Source organism: Wickerhamiella sorbophila (genome assembly GCF_002251995.1).
Source record: "Wickerhamiella sorbophila strain DS02 chromosome Unknown contig3, whole genome shotgun sequence".
NCBI lineage: Eukaryota > Fungi > Ascomycota > Dipodascomycetes > Dipodascales > Trichomonascaceae > Wickerhamiella > Wickerhamiella sorbophila.
This window is the reverse complement of record NW_020194004.1, coordinates 438,840-457,159: the sequence shown is the minus strand read 5'-3', so window position 1 is coordinate 457,159 and position 18,320 is coordinate 438,840. Positions and strand designations below refer to the sequence as shown.

Below are 18,320 nucleotides of genomic sequence, written 5' to 3'. Positions count from 1 at the left end.
ATTATTTATCACTGCATTTTTAACGACGCAAGCAAGTCAGAAACGCCTTGACGCTTCCGCCCAGCATTTTCAGTTGCATGCTGAACGTATGATCCAAGAACGTCTGGAGCTGCGGGAGTAGGAGCAGGAGTAGGAGGTGTAGATTTTGTGGCCTCGGGTTCTTTAGGCGCTTGGCGTGCCTTGGGTGCCTTTGGCTCGGTGGGTTCGGGCTCGGACTCTTTAGCGGCCTTAGGGGCCTTGGGAGCCTTGTGAGCCTTGGGGACTTTAGGACTGGTCTGCTTCTTTTGTTTGGCCTCACCTTGGGCTTTATGAGACGCATCCTTTTTCGGCCCCTTGGGTGCGCTCGGCACGCCCGATCCCGGAGACTCGGCCTTGGTCTTCGTAGTGCCCTTCAGTGCAGCCATGAGCTCAGCACTTTCAGCGCTGGCAGATGCAGAAACAGGGGGCAAAAACATATCAGCAGCGGCAGGACGCACAGGGGGTCCTGCAGGTGCTTTAGGCGCGGAACCGGCAGGCGCTTTAGATGCGGGACCAGCAGGTGCAGGCTTTGCTTTAGTCCAGACAGACTGGCTCACAGGTGCAGGTTTGAGGTTGCGTTGGCGAGTATCAACTCTCTTAGTAGAGCGGGCCTGAGGAACAGCAGGAACAAGAACATCGTTATCCTGGTTGCGATCATAAGCCAACTGCTTGAAAGTCAAATTAATAACCGTTCCGGCTTGTACAACTAACCCACGCTTGGTCTTGACTCTTTGATCAAGGGTCGAGCCTGCACCGAACTCTGCATCAAACACAACGTTCAAAGTTCGGTGCGACGCACCTTCATTGATCCCCACCACAGTTCCACGAGCGTAAAGAGGAACCTTGCCAAAGTCAACAGCCGAAACAACCCGATTGCCAAGGAAGAACTTTTGTCGGCGCAGCTGATGATGAGCAGAAGCAGGAGTAAGTAAAGCCGCCCGAGGGAGTTTGGAGATCTGTATTTTATGAGCCTGGATCGGTTTCTTGCTGTATTCAACCGCCCATTTTTCAATTTGAGCAATACCCTCGTCGCTCAATGTCTCATCATTCATAGGAACAAACTGAATTTTAGAAGCGTTCTCATTGAGCCAGGTCTTCATGCTTCGCACCTGATGTGCAATCTCTTCACTTGAAATCGACTCAGGAAGAACCTTGCGCAAATCAGGAATGCCAGTGTTGGACTGCGGAGCAGATGCGAGAGCTTGCAAAATTACCGGGAAAGACTTGAGATATGCCAAAATCAAAAGTAGACCCTTCTGACTATACTCCCATCCCTTGAATCCCATGCGAGTGTAGCCACTGGCCTTGAGGTTCTGGGCGGGACGCTTGAGCACAAGGCCCAAGTTGATTTTCTCATTCTTCAAAACAAACATAAAGCGGCTTGTAAGTCGACTGAGGAACGCAAAACTGATACCAAGAGAATCAGCAACCTCGCGGGCAGAAAAGTACTGATATGTACTCTTCTCACGGCTAGCGACCTGGTTGCCAAACTGGGGTTCGGGGTCTGTCAAAGCCAAGGCCTCGACGTTAATTGCAGTGTCGGTATGGCCGGTTACAGTAACTGGCGCTCCATAATGGCGGTTCATTAAAAGAACAGCACGGGAATCAACAGGGTACTCGTCCGCAACCGGTATGGGTTCACGTTCCTTGAAACGTTCGTCCTCTTCTTCAATATCCTCGACCAAAAGCTGTACTGGCAAAACTTTCTCAGTTTTGATATCATTGTTGAACTCTTTGACATATGAGCCATCCGTCTTACGGAGTAGACCAACCAAAGGCTGGTAATGAACAAGGACATCAACGCTTCCCAAATCAACACCACGGCTCTCATAATTACGCTTGATGGTTGGTAGCTGTTTGCTCCAAAGTTGAGAAACACGTGCATCATGGGGGGTTCCTGAGCCCTTACGAGAAGAGAAATAGACATCGCGATTCGACACACCAGTGATTTTAGCCTCACGAAGAAACGGCCAATCGACATAAGCGGACTCACCAATGAGAGCAACCAGCTCCTTGATTGTTTGTGAGCTGTAGTCGTTTTTGATGTGCAAAATGATAGACTCATTACGAGCATCATACTCAAAGACACGAACATGGGCCTTTTCAATCTCGAACTGCCAGTCCAAAGTCTTCAATGTAGGGAAACCAGCCATGTAAGCAAATTTAGGGTCGTCACTACGATCACGAGCATAATACGTTTCAGCGTAACTCTTGTCGTGAGGGTTGATGGACAGCACTGCAACGGCGCAAGCAGGCAGATCCGGAACAACCCCTGGCATTGACGAAGGATAAAAGTAAGACGACTGGGGTGTGTAAGTAAATTCAAGGTCGGAGCCGTAAATGTTACGAGCGCGCTCAGCTTCTGTCAAACGGTTTTCACGCGGAGTTAGAGCATCGATCAAGCGTTTTTCATCGATGAACGGAATCAATACAACAGCTTCCCAGTCGGCCTTTTTGCCATTGAGATCCAATTGGAATTCATTGGGATAGAAGTCGATGATAGGGGATTGCGGACTTGACATGAGATCGCGATAGGCCGCAGGCACAAGCTTTGACGAACGATCAGGCAAAACACCCATAAGCTGTTCGAAAGGCAGGAAAGGCCTAGAGGGCCCGAACTCAACCTTGAAATCGAGGGTGATGCCATTAAAGAGCTCAACAATCATGGGAGCATAGTGACCATGGAAATACCAAGACCAAGAGGGGCAGCCTTGATAGTAGTATCCAAGCACCCATTGGAGACCTTCCAGATAATTGCGAACCACTTCTTTAACCTTAGGATCGTCGTGGCGGACGCCAAATTTGGACCGATAGTAACGGTCGGACCATTGGTTGAACTTGGAGTCATACAGAGCTTGACGATTCAAGTCATCTTCAGCGCTAGAAATCTGCGCCTTTTCATAGACACGCAAAATTTTGCGAGTATCGGAAACCCATTGACGCTTGTCACCGGGAATACTCTCGAGGGTGATAATGCCGTCCTGAACTATAAACCCAGTTTGTTGAGCCAAAAGTTCCACAAACTTTCGATCGAAAATGTTACTAGATTCATCAAGGACCTCGCTAACTTCAAACTCTTCACTGGTAGGGTCGTCAGCTAGGACAGAATTCAAAATGAACGGCTTCATCACACGAACAATATCACGCTGAGAAGGAGTAAGAATAAGAGTTTCAGGCTCATCAGTATTAACATTAGAAACGAGTTCCAATTGGTTGTTGAGCCACTCTGCGTCAACAGCTTCTTCCTCGAATCGCTGGTACTGATATTGAGCCATTTCCTTCAGCCACAGTTTGAGATTCGCAAAATTAAGCTTTCCGTTTTCTGTGATATAATCTTTGACCTTAGAAAGATACCGCATATACGTATCCATAATTTCGGGAATGGCGCCGTCCTTAATTAAAAGTAAAGGAAGCTCGGGCAGGAAATCGTTGCCAATGAAAAAGTTAATGAGAATGAAATCGTCCAAAATGCGTTCAAAGTCGAACTGGCTGGGCTGCGTCTCGTCGTCACCACTTTCCAAAACGTTGCGGAATTCGAGTTGGAGATACTCGCGAACCAGCGACAAGTGCAGCAAGAAGAACCGCTTTTCAGAAAGCTCGGCGCTCTGGAAACGCTCGGAGCGGCCGAAAAAGACCTCCTCACGCAGCAACGAGAAGTGAGGCTGGTGGGTCGATAGGCCAAGCATAATCAAATCAGCGTCCAAACCATACAAACAATGACGGGTGTTGGAGTTGTAATTTTCATCAGACGCAAGCGAGCGAATAAAGTTCATGATTTTGTGCTCGCCTTCTCCAGGGACTTCATGCCCAGACAGGACGACCCGAATATCCTGCCAGTCAGCGTCTTCAGTAACTTTTCGGTGAATAAAGTACTTTAACTGCACGGTAAGTTTAGCCATAAACTCGGTACCGGGAGTGATTGCATTTGTATCAAAGGGGTCCTCCTTGGGAAGCTCTACACCGCTTTCAATAGCCTTTCGACGAGCGGTTTCTTGGTCCAGCGCCGAGCGGAAACGACGCGACCGCTGCTGGTTCATTTTGGCGCGGGGAGCGACACCATCGATGGCCATGTACAGAACGCTCTTGGGCTTGATGGTGGCCACTAAATGTTCGATGTAATTGAAGATAGCAACGTACATCTCGGCCTCACTGAGAACATGGGTAGGGTCGTTGTCCTTGTGAGTGCACGTGTGCAAAATCGAGTTCATGTCAAGATAAAAATTGTCAAACTCAGGAATGACAGAGTCATTCACAAGCTGCGAGATAGTAGGCCATCGCTCTGAAATATAGCGAAAGTATTTGGGAATACCCATAACTAGTGCAGTGTCTAGATGGCCGCTGACTCACGCACTGGTTTAGGTGCCGAGATCGAAATGCAGGATTAGAAGTGAACGGTTTAGAGTTGACAATATGAGTTCGTTTAAGTATTGTTTGGGGTGTTTCAAAACGGCTTCAGATCAGATCAGTGCGTGAGCGGTATATTTGTATAGTTACTGCCTTCAAGTATGTAAAAACTCGATCTATACGAGCGATATTTCGTTGGGATTAATAATTTTCGACCACCTGCCTAGAATGGAACTATTCCCCCAAAAAGCGGCTGAGCGGCGAGTTAATATGTGACTCGGGGATTGAAGGAATGGTTAAAGTGCATTCTGGTATCTAAATAGTTTAGTGTCGATACCATTTTTGTGCTGCCACATCCTGCGTTCTAAGTCGTATATATTAGCCTGAAAAAAACCTGCTTGATAGCACCGCGAAGAAGCATCAACAGACGGGTGTATCACTTTTGGGATGAGATTGGATAAACTTGTTGACTTGCACAATTCAGTGACCTAAATTGGTGAGTTGTATGCGAACCACGCTACTTTTTTAGAGCATGAACATAGGCAACATTGGCCCTCGTTTCAACGAAGAAAGCCTTGGTGGCTCAGTTGGTTAGAGCGTGAGTCTCATACTTCGTGTGTTATCTCAAGGTCGCGAGTTCGAGTCTCGCCTAGGGCACATTTCTTCTCCGCCTTGGTGGCTCAGTTGGTTAGAGCGTGAGTCTCATACTGTGTGTGTTATCTCAAGGTCGCGAGTTCGAGTCTCGCCTAGGGCACATGCCATTTTTTCAATTTATTTTTCTATGCTGAATTAATAGTCGGTAAAGCTGAACTTGGAGTTTAATTGTTAATTAAGCTAGAAATACTGGCTATTTGTCTTCAGTTTCGTCGAATCGAAGGTGTCCCGAGATCCAGTGATTCAACATGGCAACAGCATTGCGTGGTTGATTGAAAGGAACCATATGACCAGCACCATAAATGCGCAAAAATGTCAGTAAATCTGCATTCTTGGTAGTGCCAGACTCTTTGCCGTCAACGAACCAGGGCTGGACTTTGGCATCAGCAAACTCCTCATGGTGAGGCCACTCTAGACGGTTGGTCCAGTCACGATTTCCAAGCCAGTTGCAGATCCAATCCTTGTCACCAGCATAGATAAGGATAGGAATATCGGCAGCCAAGATTTCGGCAACTACAGGCGCAAAGTTGACAGAGTGATCAGCTTGGAAGAAGAACTCAGATCCGACCTGTGGGTCACACCCAACAAATTTAATAGGCTCTGCACCCACAGCATCCTTCACAGCCTCCTGATTGAGATACTGTTCAATCCAGCCGGTTTGTGGATAGCAAGAGTCGTAGCAAACATCACGGACATCGTAAGGGTTACGTCCAGTTTCAGAAAATTTTGTAGAAGGACGCCCACAATATGAAGTGGCAGCGAGACAAACCAAGCGAGATCTGGTATCATAACAATTCTGCATAAGCACTTGACAACGAGGCAATTCGCGATACATTTGCTCACAAGTCTCCTCACTTTGGAAAGCAGGGAAGCCACCCTCTCCGCACTGCATGGCAATAGAGGCTTCTACCTGGTTCAAAGTATCGGTGATACCGTTACCGATAAGAAGAGAAGTCAAATTGAAGTTACGCTCAGGATGCTCGACGATAGCTTTGCCGATGGCAGGAATATAATGGCCAGCATACGACTCACCGGAAATATGGAAGTCACGGTTGTTATACTCGGGGAAGGACTCGAAGAATATGGACAAAAAAGCATAGATATCCTCACCGGCGGCCATAGAGGTCGAGACACGCTGCGAAGAGTAAGAATAACCGACATTGACGGGCTGGTCCAAGAAAATAACCGTAGCGTTGTTGTTCCAGGAGTGGGGGTTGTATTTCAGGCTCAGGTCCTCTTGAATGGCCGAAGGTCCGAGCTCGAAGAACTGGCCAGTCGAAGAAGAGCAGCCAGGGCCGCCGTTCAACCACAAAACAACGGGGTCGTTTGCCGGATCATTGCGGGACTCAAACAGCCAGAAGAAAAAGTGCTTGTCCTCGTCCAGGACATCCAAATAACCTGCCAATTGCTTGACAATATCAATCCCGAGCGATTTGGGGTTCTTTACCCGCACTTGGTGATTCGGGAAGTTCTCGTTCTGGATGTGGAGGTCCCAATTGGTTCTCCGGTTGGCTTTAGCAGGCTTTCCGCCTGGACCAGCGTAGGGGTCCAGAAGCAATTTGAAGCGATCCGGATTGTTTGTCCACAACTCGTCCAGGGCATCACGCACATCCTGATTGCCAGACTCCTCATTGAGCATGGTAGAAGCCAGTTCGTAGCCAGAATGGTGCGGGAGAGCATTATGCAGAATCCACTGGGCCGCGGACTCGGCCTGTTCTAAAGAGGGAAGGTTCAATTGTGCGAACGCACCTGCGGCAAGCAACGAATACCAAAGCATAGAGGTAGAAACATCAAAAGTGGAGCCGTGTGCCAGATAAAGCCCATATGCATTGCACCATCATGGCACTCCTATCGCCCTAACCCATACCTTTCAACAGTTTTTACATCACCAAACACAGGGTTGTAGATAGGAGGCACTACATCGCGGTGTAAACCCACAGTCGATTGAATTTGCTCCAGATTTTGCAGCAGATGCAATTTCCAAACACGCCCTCAGCGGCAGCGGCGGCTCTGCTCTGGCAAAAGACCTCATTGGTATCGTGCCAATCCAGTTGGAAGATCGGTAGTTAGTTTATAGGGCAAGGGCTTTCCTGCATGCGCGTTCGGGTTAAAAAAATTTGAAAGCTCGTAGTTTTAGTGATCTGAACTACGACATCACCCATAGTTGGCTTGTGACTACGACAACCAACTAAACAGTAAGCCCAACGGAGATTGCCATCTGCAGCATTGTCCGATCACTAGAGTCTTGGCTGAGCCCATAAACAAACCCTCTTCTTAGTCCCCAACAAGGCTTGTGACCGATGTTTCGTCGACCAGCTTTGCGTATTCCACAGTTTGCGCGCTCAATTGCAGTGCGCAGCAAGGGCCCGTGGGTGTTCCACGATGATATGTCTGCGACCCACGCAGAGACACTGGATGTGGCCCTCCAGGGCTACTTGGAAGCGCCCCACCGGCCAACCAAGGTCGGTGCGCCGCTGTTGCCCGGCGATCATTTGGTCTTTTTCAACCACAGAGTTCCCGAGTCCTCGTTAGGCCGCGATGGCTACGACGATGAGCAGTCGCCAATTGGAGACTTCCCCAACCGGCGGTGGTATGGTGGCCGCATCGAGTTCAACATAGAGTCTGATCTGATTCTTGGCCGCCCCGCAGTCTGCACCGAGACTCTGTCGTCGATAAAGCAGAGCGGTAACAACAAGCGTGTCACTGTGTCTATTGACCGAACGATGCGTTCTGTCGACGAGCCTGAGTCCTGGGCAGTGCGCGAGCAGCGGACTTTCTTCTACTTTAACAACGATCCTGTCCTTATCGAGCGCCAATCAAAGCGCCACTTTGCCCCCAAATACAAAGCAAAGATCCAGCGTCATATTGACCCGTCGCGGTTCCTTCTTTTCCGCTATTCTGCACTTAATTTCAACGCTCACCTCATCCACCTTGACAAGGCCTACACCACCGAGCAAGAAAAGCTTCCGGACGTTGTAGTGCAGGGCCCGCTTATGGTTACTATGGTTCTAAGGTGGGTGGCAAACGATATACTGGGCAACGGCCGCGTCGTAAAGCAGTTCAGCTACCGCAATCTCGCTCCGCTCTTCGTCAACGATCACGCCGTGCTCTGTGCCGCCCCAATCTCCCCGGATGTCATCGAAGTCTGGATCGAAAACTCTCAGGGCGGTATGGTCCTCACCGGATCCATCGTCATCGCCTAATTCGCATCTCCTCCCCCTAATATTTTAAATTAATCTACGTTTTTTCCTGTAAAATGTAAACAAATCCTTCGATTCGGCTTTGTCATCACACAGAAATGTTTGGCAACACGAACCAGACCGGTTTCGGGTTTGGCGCGAAGCCCAGCGGTGGATTTGGCCAGACCAGTGGGTTTGGATCAGGCACCAGTACTGCTGGCCAGCCGGGTTTTGGTTTTGGCTCCCAGCCGGCTGGACAGTCGACCTTCGGCCAGAGCACCACGGCGCCCCAGGGCGGATTGTTTGGCAATTCCGCGCAAAAGCCGACGTTTGGTACAGGGGGGTTTGGCTCAAATACTGCGAGCACGGGTGCTAATACGGGCGCTGCCGCAGGCACCAGCAGTGGTTTTGGAACGGGGTCTACGAACTTTGGAAACACCACTGACGGGTTTGGATTTGGACAAAAGCCTCAGAGCGGGACTCAGACTGGTCTTTTTGGATCCTCAACCACGGGCGGTGGCTTGTTTGGCAAAAGCCAGGCCGCGGGAGCCCAGAACACACAAGGAACCGGAACTGGGTTGTTTGGTCAACAGGGAACCAACCAAGGAAGTACCGGCGGTTTATTCGGGCAGTCTAATCAGGCTGGGCAAGCTGGAGCACAAGCTGGAACACAAACTGGAGGTTTGTTTGGCGGAGGTCAATCTGGACAGACCGGGAGCCTGTTTGGACGACCCCAAACTCAACCAGGTCAAACCGGGCAAACCGGTGGCTTGTTTGGACAAACACAAACCCAGCAGACCGGTAGTCTTTTTGGCCAATCTAATGCTCAGCCTGCACAGACAGGCGGGTTGTTTGGCCAGCCTGCAACTCAACCGACACAAAACGGTGGTCTTTTTGGTCAATCCTCGACTCAACCTACTCAGACTGGTGGTCTTTTTGGCCAAAGCCAGCCCGCTTCTCAAAATACCGGCTTGTTTGGCCAGGCCACTAAACCAGCTACCGGTGGGTTTTTTGGTTCGGCTCAGCCGGCCCAAACGGCACAAACTGGTCAATCTGGTGGACTTTTCGGATCAAGCAACACAGCAACAACCGGTGGTTTGTTTGGGGCCAAGCCAGCAACCGGCGGCTTGCTCGGAAACACCACTGGTGGCACGGGACTATTCGGTGCTCAACAGCAGACCCAACAGGCTGCTCCTAGTTTATTTGGCAATGCTGCTCAGCCGGTTGCAGCTCCAGCTCAACCTCTTAATGTCACACCTTTCACTCGTATCAGCGATCTTCCTGAGCAGTACCAAAAGGAAATTGAAGCTGTCGATAGCTATATCACCACACAAATTCGAATTAGCGACGAAATCGCTTCAAGACAAGAAGAACACAAGACAATGGTCACAAGCGTACCGCGAGACGCTAGTTTGCTTTTGCACAAATTGAAAACAGCAGTCGAGGCTCTTGTTTTCGACGATTCGCGGTTGCGTGAGCTCAAGGAGAAAGTCCGAGCCACAGCTGGTGAAGCAGAACATGCGTTTGACGCGTTTAATAACCTTAGTGCTTCTACCCCTGCTGGGCTGTTACAGCAGCGCGTTGATCGCCGTAATGAAAGCTTCCTGCCTTACTTTGCTGACCGCTACAACATTTTTGCTGATACTATTGACCAGCTAGCCGCGGCTATTCGCGATGTCAATAACGCTGTGGCTGACCTCGAACGCCAGGGTCCTGATGGACCTAGAACCACTACAGACCCGCAGCAGATTGCCCCAACTCTACGTGACGAATATGCTTATTTTATGAGCCTAAGTGATCGTGTGGCTGAGCTACACCAGAGCGTGGAAAGACTCAGGCGCTAAACTGCCAAAGCTATAGATGCATTTGTCCAGCCAAACCCATTCTCTTGGCTTCCTTGGTTGCCGTATTCTGCCGAGACGTCTTCGGCATGGTCAATATCACACACGTTGTATTTCTCAAGCACTTTTCCTGTGCGCTGCCACGTAGTTGCAACCATTGCTGCCCACTTCGTCTCCAGGCGCTCGGCATCGTTCACAAACCCATACTGGCGGAGACCTTGCCATGCCAGAATTTGATGTGGTGCCCAACCACAAGGAAAGTCCCACTGTTTAGCAGACTTGGGTGCCTTGGCAGCCACGCACAGCCCTCCTGGCTGCTCAAACAGCGGCAAACTGCTAGCCACCATCTGTCTGGCTTGTTCAGGAGATGCCAACCCACTCCACATTGCCCAAAATGTTGTTACACTGGCAAACCTGTGAGGTTCGTTGGTTTTTGTATTGTAATCGTAGTATATTTGCTCTGTTTCGCTCCACAAATACTTGTCCACGGCTGCTTTACGAGCTTCACTTCGGCTATGCCATTTCTTTGGATCTTCGCCTATCAAAGAGGCAAATTCCAAAATATCTCGTTCGTATTTGTATAGAAGGGCATTCAGGTCGATTGTGGCGAGATCGGCTACAACATTTTCGAACCGCGAACTCGTATCGTGGCCCGACTCTCGCATCGCTCGGTCATGTAGCAAAAACTCGTCCAGTTGCGGCTCTGAGATGGCCTTGGTGTTGTACAACTCAATAAACTCCTCAATTGACTTGTTGTACTTTTTGGCAAAGCCCTCAAGTGCCCAATTAAAGTGTCCAGGTTCGGTTTCTGGCGGAATCCCGTGGCCGTCCGGACGGTACCTCGACAGCCCAGTTTTGTCAAGTCTTGGTGGTGAATTCCACACAGACTCATACTCTTCCACGGCTGCCTTCAATACGATTATCAAAAAACCCTTGTCTTGCGTTTTATCGTACACTTTTCTCGCCAAGTCAGTCAAAAATGGAGGCTGAGATCGATTGAGGTAGTAGCTGCGGTTGGCGTTCAAGATTTTGCCATAGTGCTCAATCTCGTACACGAAATGGGTTACAATGGCCCTTGCTTCGTCCACAAATCCATCAGCAAGCAGACCAAGGCCAATAAAATAGCTGTCCCATCCATAAAACTCATTAAACCGACCCCCCGGCACAATATACGGCAACGGCTTGCCATTTTCGGTGGCCAGCGCGAGTAAGCCTGGTTTTTTGTTTAGACTGAAGACGAAATCGGGTGTTAGTTGATCTAATTTAGGCAAAACTTCGACGTTTACAACATTGTCAAGCTCTTGCGCCTGGCTATCACCGGTTGGAACATAAAGGCGAGACGCTCCCGGCATTTTGGGGTCTTCGATCACGTCCCTGATAGTATCCGGCTCAATTGAACGTACCAGCCCACGCCAAAAGCCCTTTACTTTTCGCCTAAGCTCTTTGACATCCCCGCAAGTCTCACCGGACATCACGTGACTCGCTTATTTATACAATAAAGTGTTTCAACGTGACAAGTGGGAACTTGGCGTCTTTTCCATCCGATGGCTTCTCAGACACACAAAATAGAGTCTGAGAGCCCCACGGGGGCTGATCCCGAAGTTATCAGAGAGGAGGATGCTACTGTTGAGGCAGGCAATTCGCAGGAAGAGCCCCACGCTGCTCCTCCCGAGTCTCCTGCGCTATCCCTTTCTGAGTCCTCAGCAGTGCCAACCCCTACTGCGTCTGCTACTGCATCGCCGCAGCTTCCTAGTAGTCCGACATGCAGCGAAGAGCCTGTCGTGAGGCGAAAATCGCGTAGTGGGCGCCCCATTTCCGCCAATCCTGGTGTCATGTCTCCTGTGCTGCGTCAAACCAGTAACCCGTCTTCGTCAGGTCTCGAGCGCCGCCAGTCTAGACGTTACTCACGTATTTTGCCCATTGATACGAGCGAGGCTCCGGCCACGCCAGCATTGCCATCACCAACCAAAGAATCACCACCTGAGGACAACTCTGTCAGGTCGGAGTCTCGGTCCAATTCGATTTTTGGCAGTTTGTTACGACCAGAAAAAGCACCGAATTCCTCACCAATTAAACGATTCCAGTGGTTTAAACACAACAATTTGTCTGGGAGTGTAGTCTCGCCCATGCAAAGTACGGATTCGTTGGTTCCTGGACCCCGCAGTGACTTTGTTCTTCGACGCATCAATGCCACTAATGAACAACGTCAAGGTGAGGAAGCCAAAGAAGACTTTAGATCAGGAATTCGGGAGTTGCAACAGAATTTCGCCGAGATGACCCGCGAGTCTGACCGCTACGCTGGTATCGACTGGGAGTTCTGGTCTCAAGTCGTTCAGGATTTCGAGTTGGTAGCCCGTACACAAAGTCTGCATCTTCGCAAAGCTATCCAAGGTGGTTTCCCGCCAGAGCTTCGAGGGATCTTGTGGCAATTAATTGCGTCGTCGAAATCAGCTGCCCTCGAGCATTTGTATTCGTCTTTGGCGGCAGAGACGTCGCCTCACGAAGGTGCGATCGAAAAAGATCTGGACCGTACGTCAATGGCCAAGCAAGTAGACCGAGCGTCGCTCATGCGATTGCTTAAGGCGTATTCCCTATTTGATCCCGAGGTTGGTTACACCCAGGGTATGGCGTTTCTCGCAGTACCGCTACTATTCGACCTGAGTGAATACGACGCGTTCTGCTTGTTTGTTCAATTGATGAAAGGCTACGATTTCCGCAGCTTGTTTTTGCCTGAAATGCCAGGATTGCATCTCAAATTATATCAGTTTGAGCGTCTCATTGAGGACCGTTTGGAGACTGTCCACACGCATCTGAAACGCCAGGGTGTTTTGCCATCAATGTATGCATCTCAATGGTTCTTGACGCTATTTGCCTACAAGTTTCCATTGAGCTTGGTCGAGCGCATTTTTGATATCGTGGTTGCCGAGGGCTATGAGGCAGTGTTACGGTTTGGTTTTGCACTGATTGTTAAAAGTGCTGATCGGATTCTCCAGTTGGATTTCGACGATTTGTTGCCGTTTTTGAAGGACATTATTTTTGATTGTTATGTTGAGACTCCCAACGATCTAGTCAAGGACGCGTCGCTGGTGGAGCTCACGCCCTCAGTGCTTGCGAAATACGAGCTGGAGCATCAAGAGCTCAACCGGTTTGAGCGTGAACGCAATGAACAAATTGATTCTTTAAGATCGTCAAACTCGAGACTGACGCTACAGGTCCGACAATTAGAGACATCGTTGGCCGAACTCAACCTGGAGCATGTCGAGATCGCAAACAAAATGGTCGAATCTGGACTTGAAAATGCTCGATTGACTTTTGAAAACGAGGAGCTGCAACGCGAAGTTGACTTTTTACGGCAGGCCGTAGTAGATGAATCCGACAAAGTAGATCTCCTCAAGAAAGTGGAAGAGTTGTCAGAGATTCGCCGTCGTTTAGAAAGTCAAATCGGGGGCCTACAGGATGCATTGTCTGAATTGGCCACGGCTTCGCCTCGTCTTAAATAGGACAACGCCTTTTCTTTGTTATCCTATCTAATTTAAAATATCCATGGAGTAATATAGTATCATCGTGGGATGAAAAATTGTTTGTCATCATGATCAAACGGTTTTTCTCGGTGAGCAGCTCCCCTGCTCGCGAGTTCGCCCACATCATGCGTCGGCGAGTGAAGGCTCCTCGCGAGGTTAATGTTGGAGACCCGCACAGCAAGATTTACCGTAACTCGCCTGAAGTGCCTCCTTACCCGTACGGAAAGGCCACTTTTTATAAACAATCGAACCGGGGTCTGTATGGCGGCAAAGTTCTACAGTTTGGCCACCAAATCAGTGACTACGGTAACAAACACGTTCGTGTTTTCCGTTTGAACGTGCAAAAAGTCAGCCTTTGGAGCGAGATACTGCAGAGAAATGTTCCTATCCGAGTAGTCACATCAGTGCTCAAAACCATTACCCGCGAGGGCGGTCTTGACAATTATTTACTCAAAGACAAAGCCGCTCGTATCAAGGAACTGGGGCCTGCTGGCTGGGCTTTGCGATATGAAGTTCTTAAAAAGCTAGAGCAAGTTGAGCGTACTGCACCCAAGCCTATTGGTGAGATTGACGGCAAGCCGCTCTACGCCAAGGTCCAGCGCAACGGTGTCGAATACGGTGTTGTTGTCGGCAAGACCCGTCTTTTGAAGGAGCTCCATACGGCCGAAAACTATCCCTCCACTCTCAAAGCGTTCATGAACGATCACCAGAATGCGTCCATTGATGACATTTTGACAAAGTTGGCAAACCATACGGATATTAATCCTTATATTGTTGCACTTTAATGTATATACAGAAGTTTATTTCCCCCCCGAAAATTCAGGCCCTTTTTTTTTGGCGTTTCAACAAGTGCTGAATCGCGAAAGCGAGCGAGCCGTGCTCGTTCAGGGTAAGGGCCAATGCTCCGGCTCTCTACTGTGTGGTATTAGGGCTTAGGGCCTCAGTCCCAACTCACCTCCCTATTACACTCAGCATCGCCAAGTCCTGATTCATATCACACATGGCTGCCAAATCCGGAATTGCTGTTGGCCAGAACAAGGGCCACAAGGTTACTCCCCGTGAGACTGCCGTTAAGATCTCTTACCGCAAGGGCGCCCAGTCCCAGCGTGCCAAGTTCGTCCGCGCTTTGGTCCAAGAGGTTACTGGTCAGGCTCCCTATGAGCGTCGTATCTGCGAGTTGATCCGTAACTCCCAGGAGAAGCGTGCCAAGAAGCTCGCCAAGAAGAAGCTCGGTACCCACAAGCGTGCCATGGCCAAGTTCGAGGCCATGAGCAACTACATTGCTGAGTCTCGCCGTGCCCACTAATGTTTAAGTCTCATCATAATTTAAGGCCATAAGCATTGCTTTTGTAGCGTAAAAAAATATAAAACCTTCATCTTATTGCCCCGACTAGTTGGTCTCGCTCAACAATACCTGTTTACCCTGCTGTTTATTTCGTTTTTTTTCCCCACAGCTCGGTATTTTTTGTCATCCCATCTATGTCCGACGATCTGGTAGCTCTGGCTATCCATTCGCCGTTCCGCAAAGATCCGTTCAATGTAAATATCCCTCCAACTGAGTTGGTTTCAACGATCAAGCAGCACCTGGTTTCTTTGAGCCAGCTCCATCAGCCGCTTAGTGCTTTCGTTTTGCAGTTCAACAACGAGCCGGTCAGCCCGCTGGTTTCCGTCCAGGATGCTGGTCTTAAATCAGGCGATGCATTGTACATGGTGCCTAGCAAATACACTTTTGCCGAGGCCGTGCAGCATATCCGCCAAACCCGTGAGATCCTGGGTCTCAAATCCACCGTGCCGGTTCTCCCCGCGGTGAATCAGGGTGCCGTGGCTATCACTTCGTTCAAGGCTGACGCCAAGAAAAAGAATGGTAAAAAGGCTAAGAAAAGTGCTGGCTCGGACACTGATCCCACTATTCCCGAGTCTCATGCCATCTTCTCCGGTGCGAACCCCGAGAACCCCCGTTTGAGCTCTGCGGTCGCTGAACCCAACCAGGTAGCTCCTGGCCCGGTCGCTCGCAGCCTCCAGCTGTCAAACTGGAATCCTGTCACTCCCATGCGCAAACTTCAGGGCCATTTGATGTACCTCAAGTTCGTTGCTAGCGATTTCAAAACTTTCCATATCACCTCGACAGTTGACGGTTTCTACGTTAGCAATTCCACGGATCAGAAGTTCGGTCCTTCACCTAAAAAGAATGATGGCGTCGAGCACGTCTCATTGTTGCGTTTGATTGGTCTTGTTTCTCCTTCGACTCTGAACGCTGTCGAGCGGACTGCCAACCAGCTCGCCAAGCAGCCTCCTTTGGCTTGGATTCCAGCAAAGAACACTATGTTGAGTGTTCCTTGGGTATGTGGTAAGGTTGAAGAGCCTACGGGTGATTTAGCCCTCACTCAGATTGTTCTGAATGTGGACTTGTCTGCCGAAACCAAGGACTGGAATGATGAGCTGCAAATGTCATTGGAAATGCCCATTATTGACGAGGAGGGTAATTACTCGGTTCGTGACCGTATTCTTCGCGAACAGCTTGTTATCTCTACTGTTCATGGTTTCAACAAGGCTGCCGTACAGGGTGTCATGGACATCGTCGAGGGTAACATGCTGGCTATGAATCCTGACGAGCAGGAGGGCTCTAGAATTTACTTGCGTAACGGTATCTTTTACTACTTGGCAACCGACGCTTCTGGTGCTTTTGCTGAGCTGGGAGGTAATGCCGCTGCCCGAGTCACTGCTGGTAAGGATTTGAAAAACATCGAATCCATCTTGGCCCTGGGCATCGAGGGTATCTGCCCCGTTCTCACCTCTGTTGTTGATTACTGCGGCCGTCGCGTTGTTGCCCAGGCACCTGTTCCTGGTGTGTTCCGTGAAATCGACGAGGAACAGATCCAGTATGGAATCAATGAAGGTCGCGAGAAGGTCTTTGCTAAAGAGGACTTAGAGGCGTGCCTTTCTAAAGTCGCAGACTTTTTCCACCTAAAGAAACACACTGTGTACGCCAAAACCAACAAGGCTGACCTCGTCACATCCATGGATACCAAGGTTATGAGGGGCACTGATGGACGCGAGTATCTTCTTGACCTTTATCGTCTCACCCCCCCTGACCTCTCTTTCCTTGACGCTAATCCTGATTATATTCATAAGATGGCTCTTTTGCGTCCCGAGGCGGTCAAAGAGTGGTTCAGTGAAAAGGCTCGTCCTGCAGTTACCGAAGCTGGTGAAGAAGGTCTTACCCAGGACCAAATTTCTGACATTATTGCCAAGTACAGATTGAATCCGGACGTTTTCATTGATGAAGCTGATATCCCCAAAGAAGACCTCGAGCAGTTCCGCGCCGACAAGGAGGCTGTTCTTGAGGCATCTGCTTTGATCACCACAAAACACATTCCTAACTATATTGAAGCTCTTGTTGAAGGTAAGGCTACATATCCTATGGACGGTGCTCAATTGACCGCTGGCATGCACGCTCGCGGTATCAATATGCGTTATTTGGGCGCGCTTCATGCAGCAACTGGAGAGAACCCCCTCTTTGATAATTTGCGTTCTCTTATCCAGCAGGAGACTGTTGTTCGTGCCACCAAGCACTATGTGAACCGTGTTGTTTCCGCTCTTTCTCCTTTGGACGCTCATGCTAAGATCGCAGACATTGTCAACCAAATGCGCAGTGGTCAGCCGCCCGCCGAGCTTGTGGAAGAAGTGCAGCGCCGCTTCCGCTTCAAGTTGCCAAACGACTGGGCGACTCAGCTTAGCCGCCGTTCGTTCCTGCGCGAACTCTCACTTCAGCTTGGCCTACAGTGGTCTTCTAGCGTTTTGGAATCTAAAACTGTTCAAGCATCCCAGCTACTTGCTGTTGTCCCCAAACTCCGCTCCGTCCAGCACGGTTCTTCTGTTGCTGATGAAGCTCTAGACACTGGACGTCAGTCTGTGGCTCAGGGTGATATCGAACCTGGTCTCGAAGTAATTTCTGAGGCAGTTTCCTTGTTTGATCAGATTTATGGTGCGGTTCACCCCGCAGTTGCTCGCGCTTACAGTGCCGCATCTTTGGCCTTCAATGAACAAAAAGACTTTGATCGTGCTGCCGAGTATGCCCGTTCTGCAATTGCTGTTAATGAACGTACACAGGGCCTCGATGCTTGCGATACTTTGGTCATGTACAATAACCTCGCGTTCTTTGAGCGGGGGCGTGGAAATCTCTCCCTTGCTCTCGACTGCACCAAACATTTCCTCGATCTTTGGGAACAGGTTGGATTTGAGGGCCACCCTGACACTGCTACTTCGCTTGTAAATGTTGGTGCAATGCTTCAGGAGGCCAAGCTTTATGAGCAGAGCTTAGAGTGGTTCAACAAGGCAATCGCTCTTTTGGAGCATGCCTACGGTGACAACAGTATCCACCTTGCTACACCGAAGTTCCAGATCGCTCAGTCTCTCCTTGTCACTGGCAAATACAAGGACTCGGCTCGTGCCATGGAACAAGCTCATGACCTGTTCAAAGCCAAGTTTGGTGCGGAGAATACTAACACTATCGAGTGCAAGAAGTGGCTTGACTATTTGCTCTCCACTGCCGTGAAGGACCAGAAGGCCGCCAAGATGCGGGTCGCAGCTGCAGCTCAAGCCAAACTCTCTTCACAGTCCTTAAGGACTAATGGTACTCCTGTCATCGGCAAACAATCTGCCAGCGAAGTCCTCGCTCACATCAACAGCAGTGAAAAGAGGAAGTCAAAGAAAAAGAAGTCAAAGAAGCATTAGGGCTTGTTCAACTTATTGTACATAAATAA

General features: G+C 49.6%; 9 protein-coding genes across 9 annotated transcripts; 6 read left to right on the top strand and 3 right to left on the bottom strand.

Annotated features, from left to right (window-relative positions):
* Positions 1-8: 8 nt before the first annotated feature.
* On the bottom strand, positions 9-4,331 carry B9G98_02114 (5'-3' exoribonuclease 1; the record flags this gene model as incomplete). The annotated part of the gene is made up of 1 exon (XM_024808671.1): positions 9-4,331. The coding sequence occupies one exon, from the start codon at positions 4,329-4,331 to the stop codon at positions 9-11; it is 4,323 nt and encodes a 1,440-aa protein (XP_024664439.1).
* Positions 4,332-5,209: 878 nt separating this feature from the next.
* B9G98_02113 (Carboxypeptidase Y) lies at positions 5,210-6,793 on the bottom strand (the record flags this gene model as incomplete). The annotated part of the gene is made up of 1 exon (XM_024808670.1): positions 5,210-6,793. The coding sequence occupies one exon, from the start codon at positions 6,791-6,793 to the stop codon at positions 5,210-5,212; it is 1,584 nt and encodes a 527-aa protein (XP_024664438.1).
* A 523-nt stretch (positions 6,794-7,316) lies between these two features.
* On the top strand, positions 7,317-8,219 carry B9G98_02112 (Hydroxyacyl-thioester dehydratase type 2, mitochondrial; the record flags this gene model as incomplete). Its single annotated transcript, XM_024808669.1, has 1 exon — positions 7,317-8,219. The coding sequence occupies one exon, from the start codon at positions 7,317-7,319 to the stop codon at positions 8,217-8,219; it is 903 nt and encodes a 300-aa protein (XP_024664437.1).
* A 95-nt stretch (positions 8,220-8,314) lies between these two features.
* Positions 8,315-10,039, top strand: B9G98_02111 (Nucleoporin NUP49/NSP49; the record flags this gene model as incomplete). The annotated part of the gene is made up of 1 exon (XM_024808668.1): positions 8,315-10,039. The coding sequence occupies one exon, from the start codon at positions 8,315-8,317 to the stop codon at positions 10,037-10,039; it is 1,725 nt and encodes a 574-aa protein (XP_024664436.1).
* On the bottom strand, positions 10,036-11,508 carry B9G98_02110 (Neutral trehalase; the record flags this gene model as incomplete). Its single annotated transcript, XM_024808667.1, has 1 exon — positions 10,036-11,508. One exon carries the CDS (start codon positions 11,506-11,508, stop codon positions 10,036-10,038), a length of 1,473 nt encoding a protein of 490 aa, XP_024664435.1.
* Positions 11,509-11,580: 72 nt separating this feature from the next.
* On the top strand, positions 11,581-13,536 carry B9G98_02109 (GTPase-activating protein GYP5; the record flags this gene model as incomplete). Its single annotated transcript, XM_024808666.1, has 1 exon — positions 11,581-13,536. The coding sequence occupies one exon, from the start codon at positions 11,581-11,583 to the stop codon at positions 13,534-13,536; it is 1,956 nt and encodes a 651-aa protein (XP_024664434.1).
* Positions 13,537-13,625: 89 nt separating this feature from the next.
* On the top strand, positions 13,626-14,342 carry B9G98_02108 (54S ribosomal protein L24, mitochondrial; the record flags this gene model as incomplete). The annotated part of the gene is made up of 1 exon (XM_024808665.1): positions 13,626-14,342. One exon carries the CDS (start codon positions 13,626-13,628, stop codon positions 14,340-14,342), a length of 717 nt encoding a protein of 238 aa, XP_024664433.1.
* A 215-nt stretch (positions 14,343-14,557) lies between these two features.
* On the top strand, positions 14,558-14,863 carry B9G98_02107 (60S ribosomal protein L36-B; the record flags this gene model as incomplete). The annotated part of the gene is made up of 1 exon (XM_024808664.1): positions 14,558-14,863. One exon carries the CDS (start codon positions 14,558-14,560, stop codon positions 14,861-14,863), a length of 306 nt encoding a protein of 101 aa, XP_024664432.1.
* A 173-nt stretch (positions 14,864-15,036) lies between these two features.
* Positions 15,037-18,291, top strand: B9G98_02106 (Clustered mitochondria; the record flags this gene model as incomplete). The annotated part of the gene is made up of 1 exon (XM_024808663.1): positions 15,037-18,291. One exon carries the CDS (start codon positions 15,037-15,039, stop codon positions 18,289-18,291), a length of 3,255 nt encoding a protein of 1,084 aa, XP_024664431.1.
* Between the last annotated feature and the right edge of the window lie 29 nt (positions 18,292-18,320).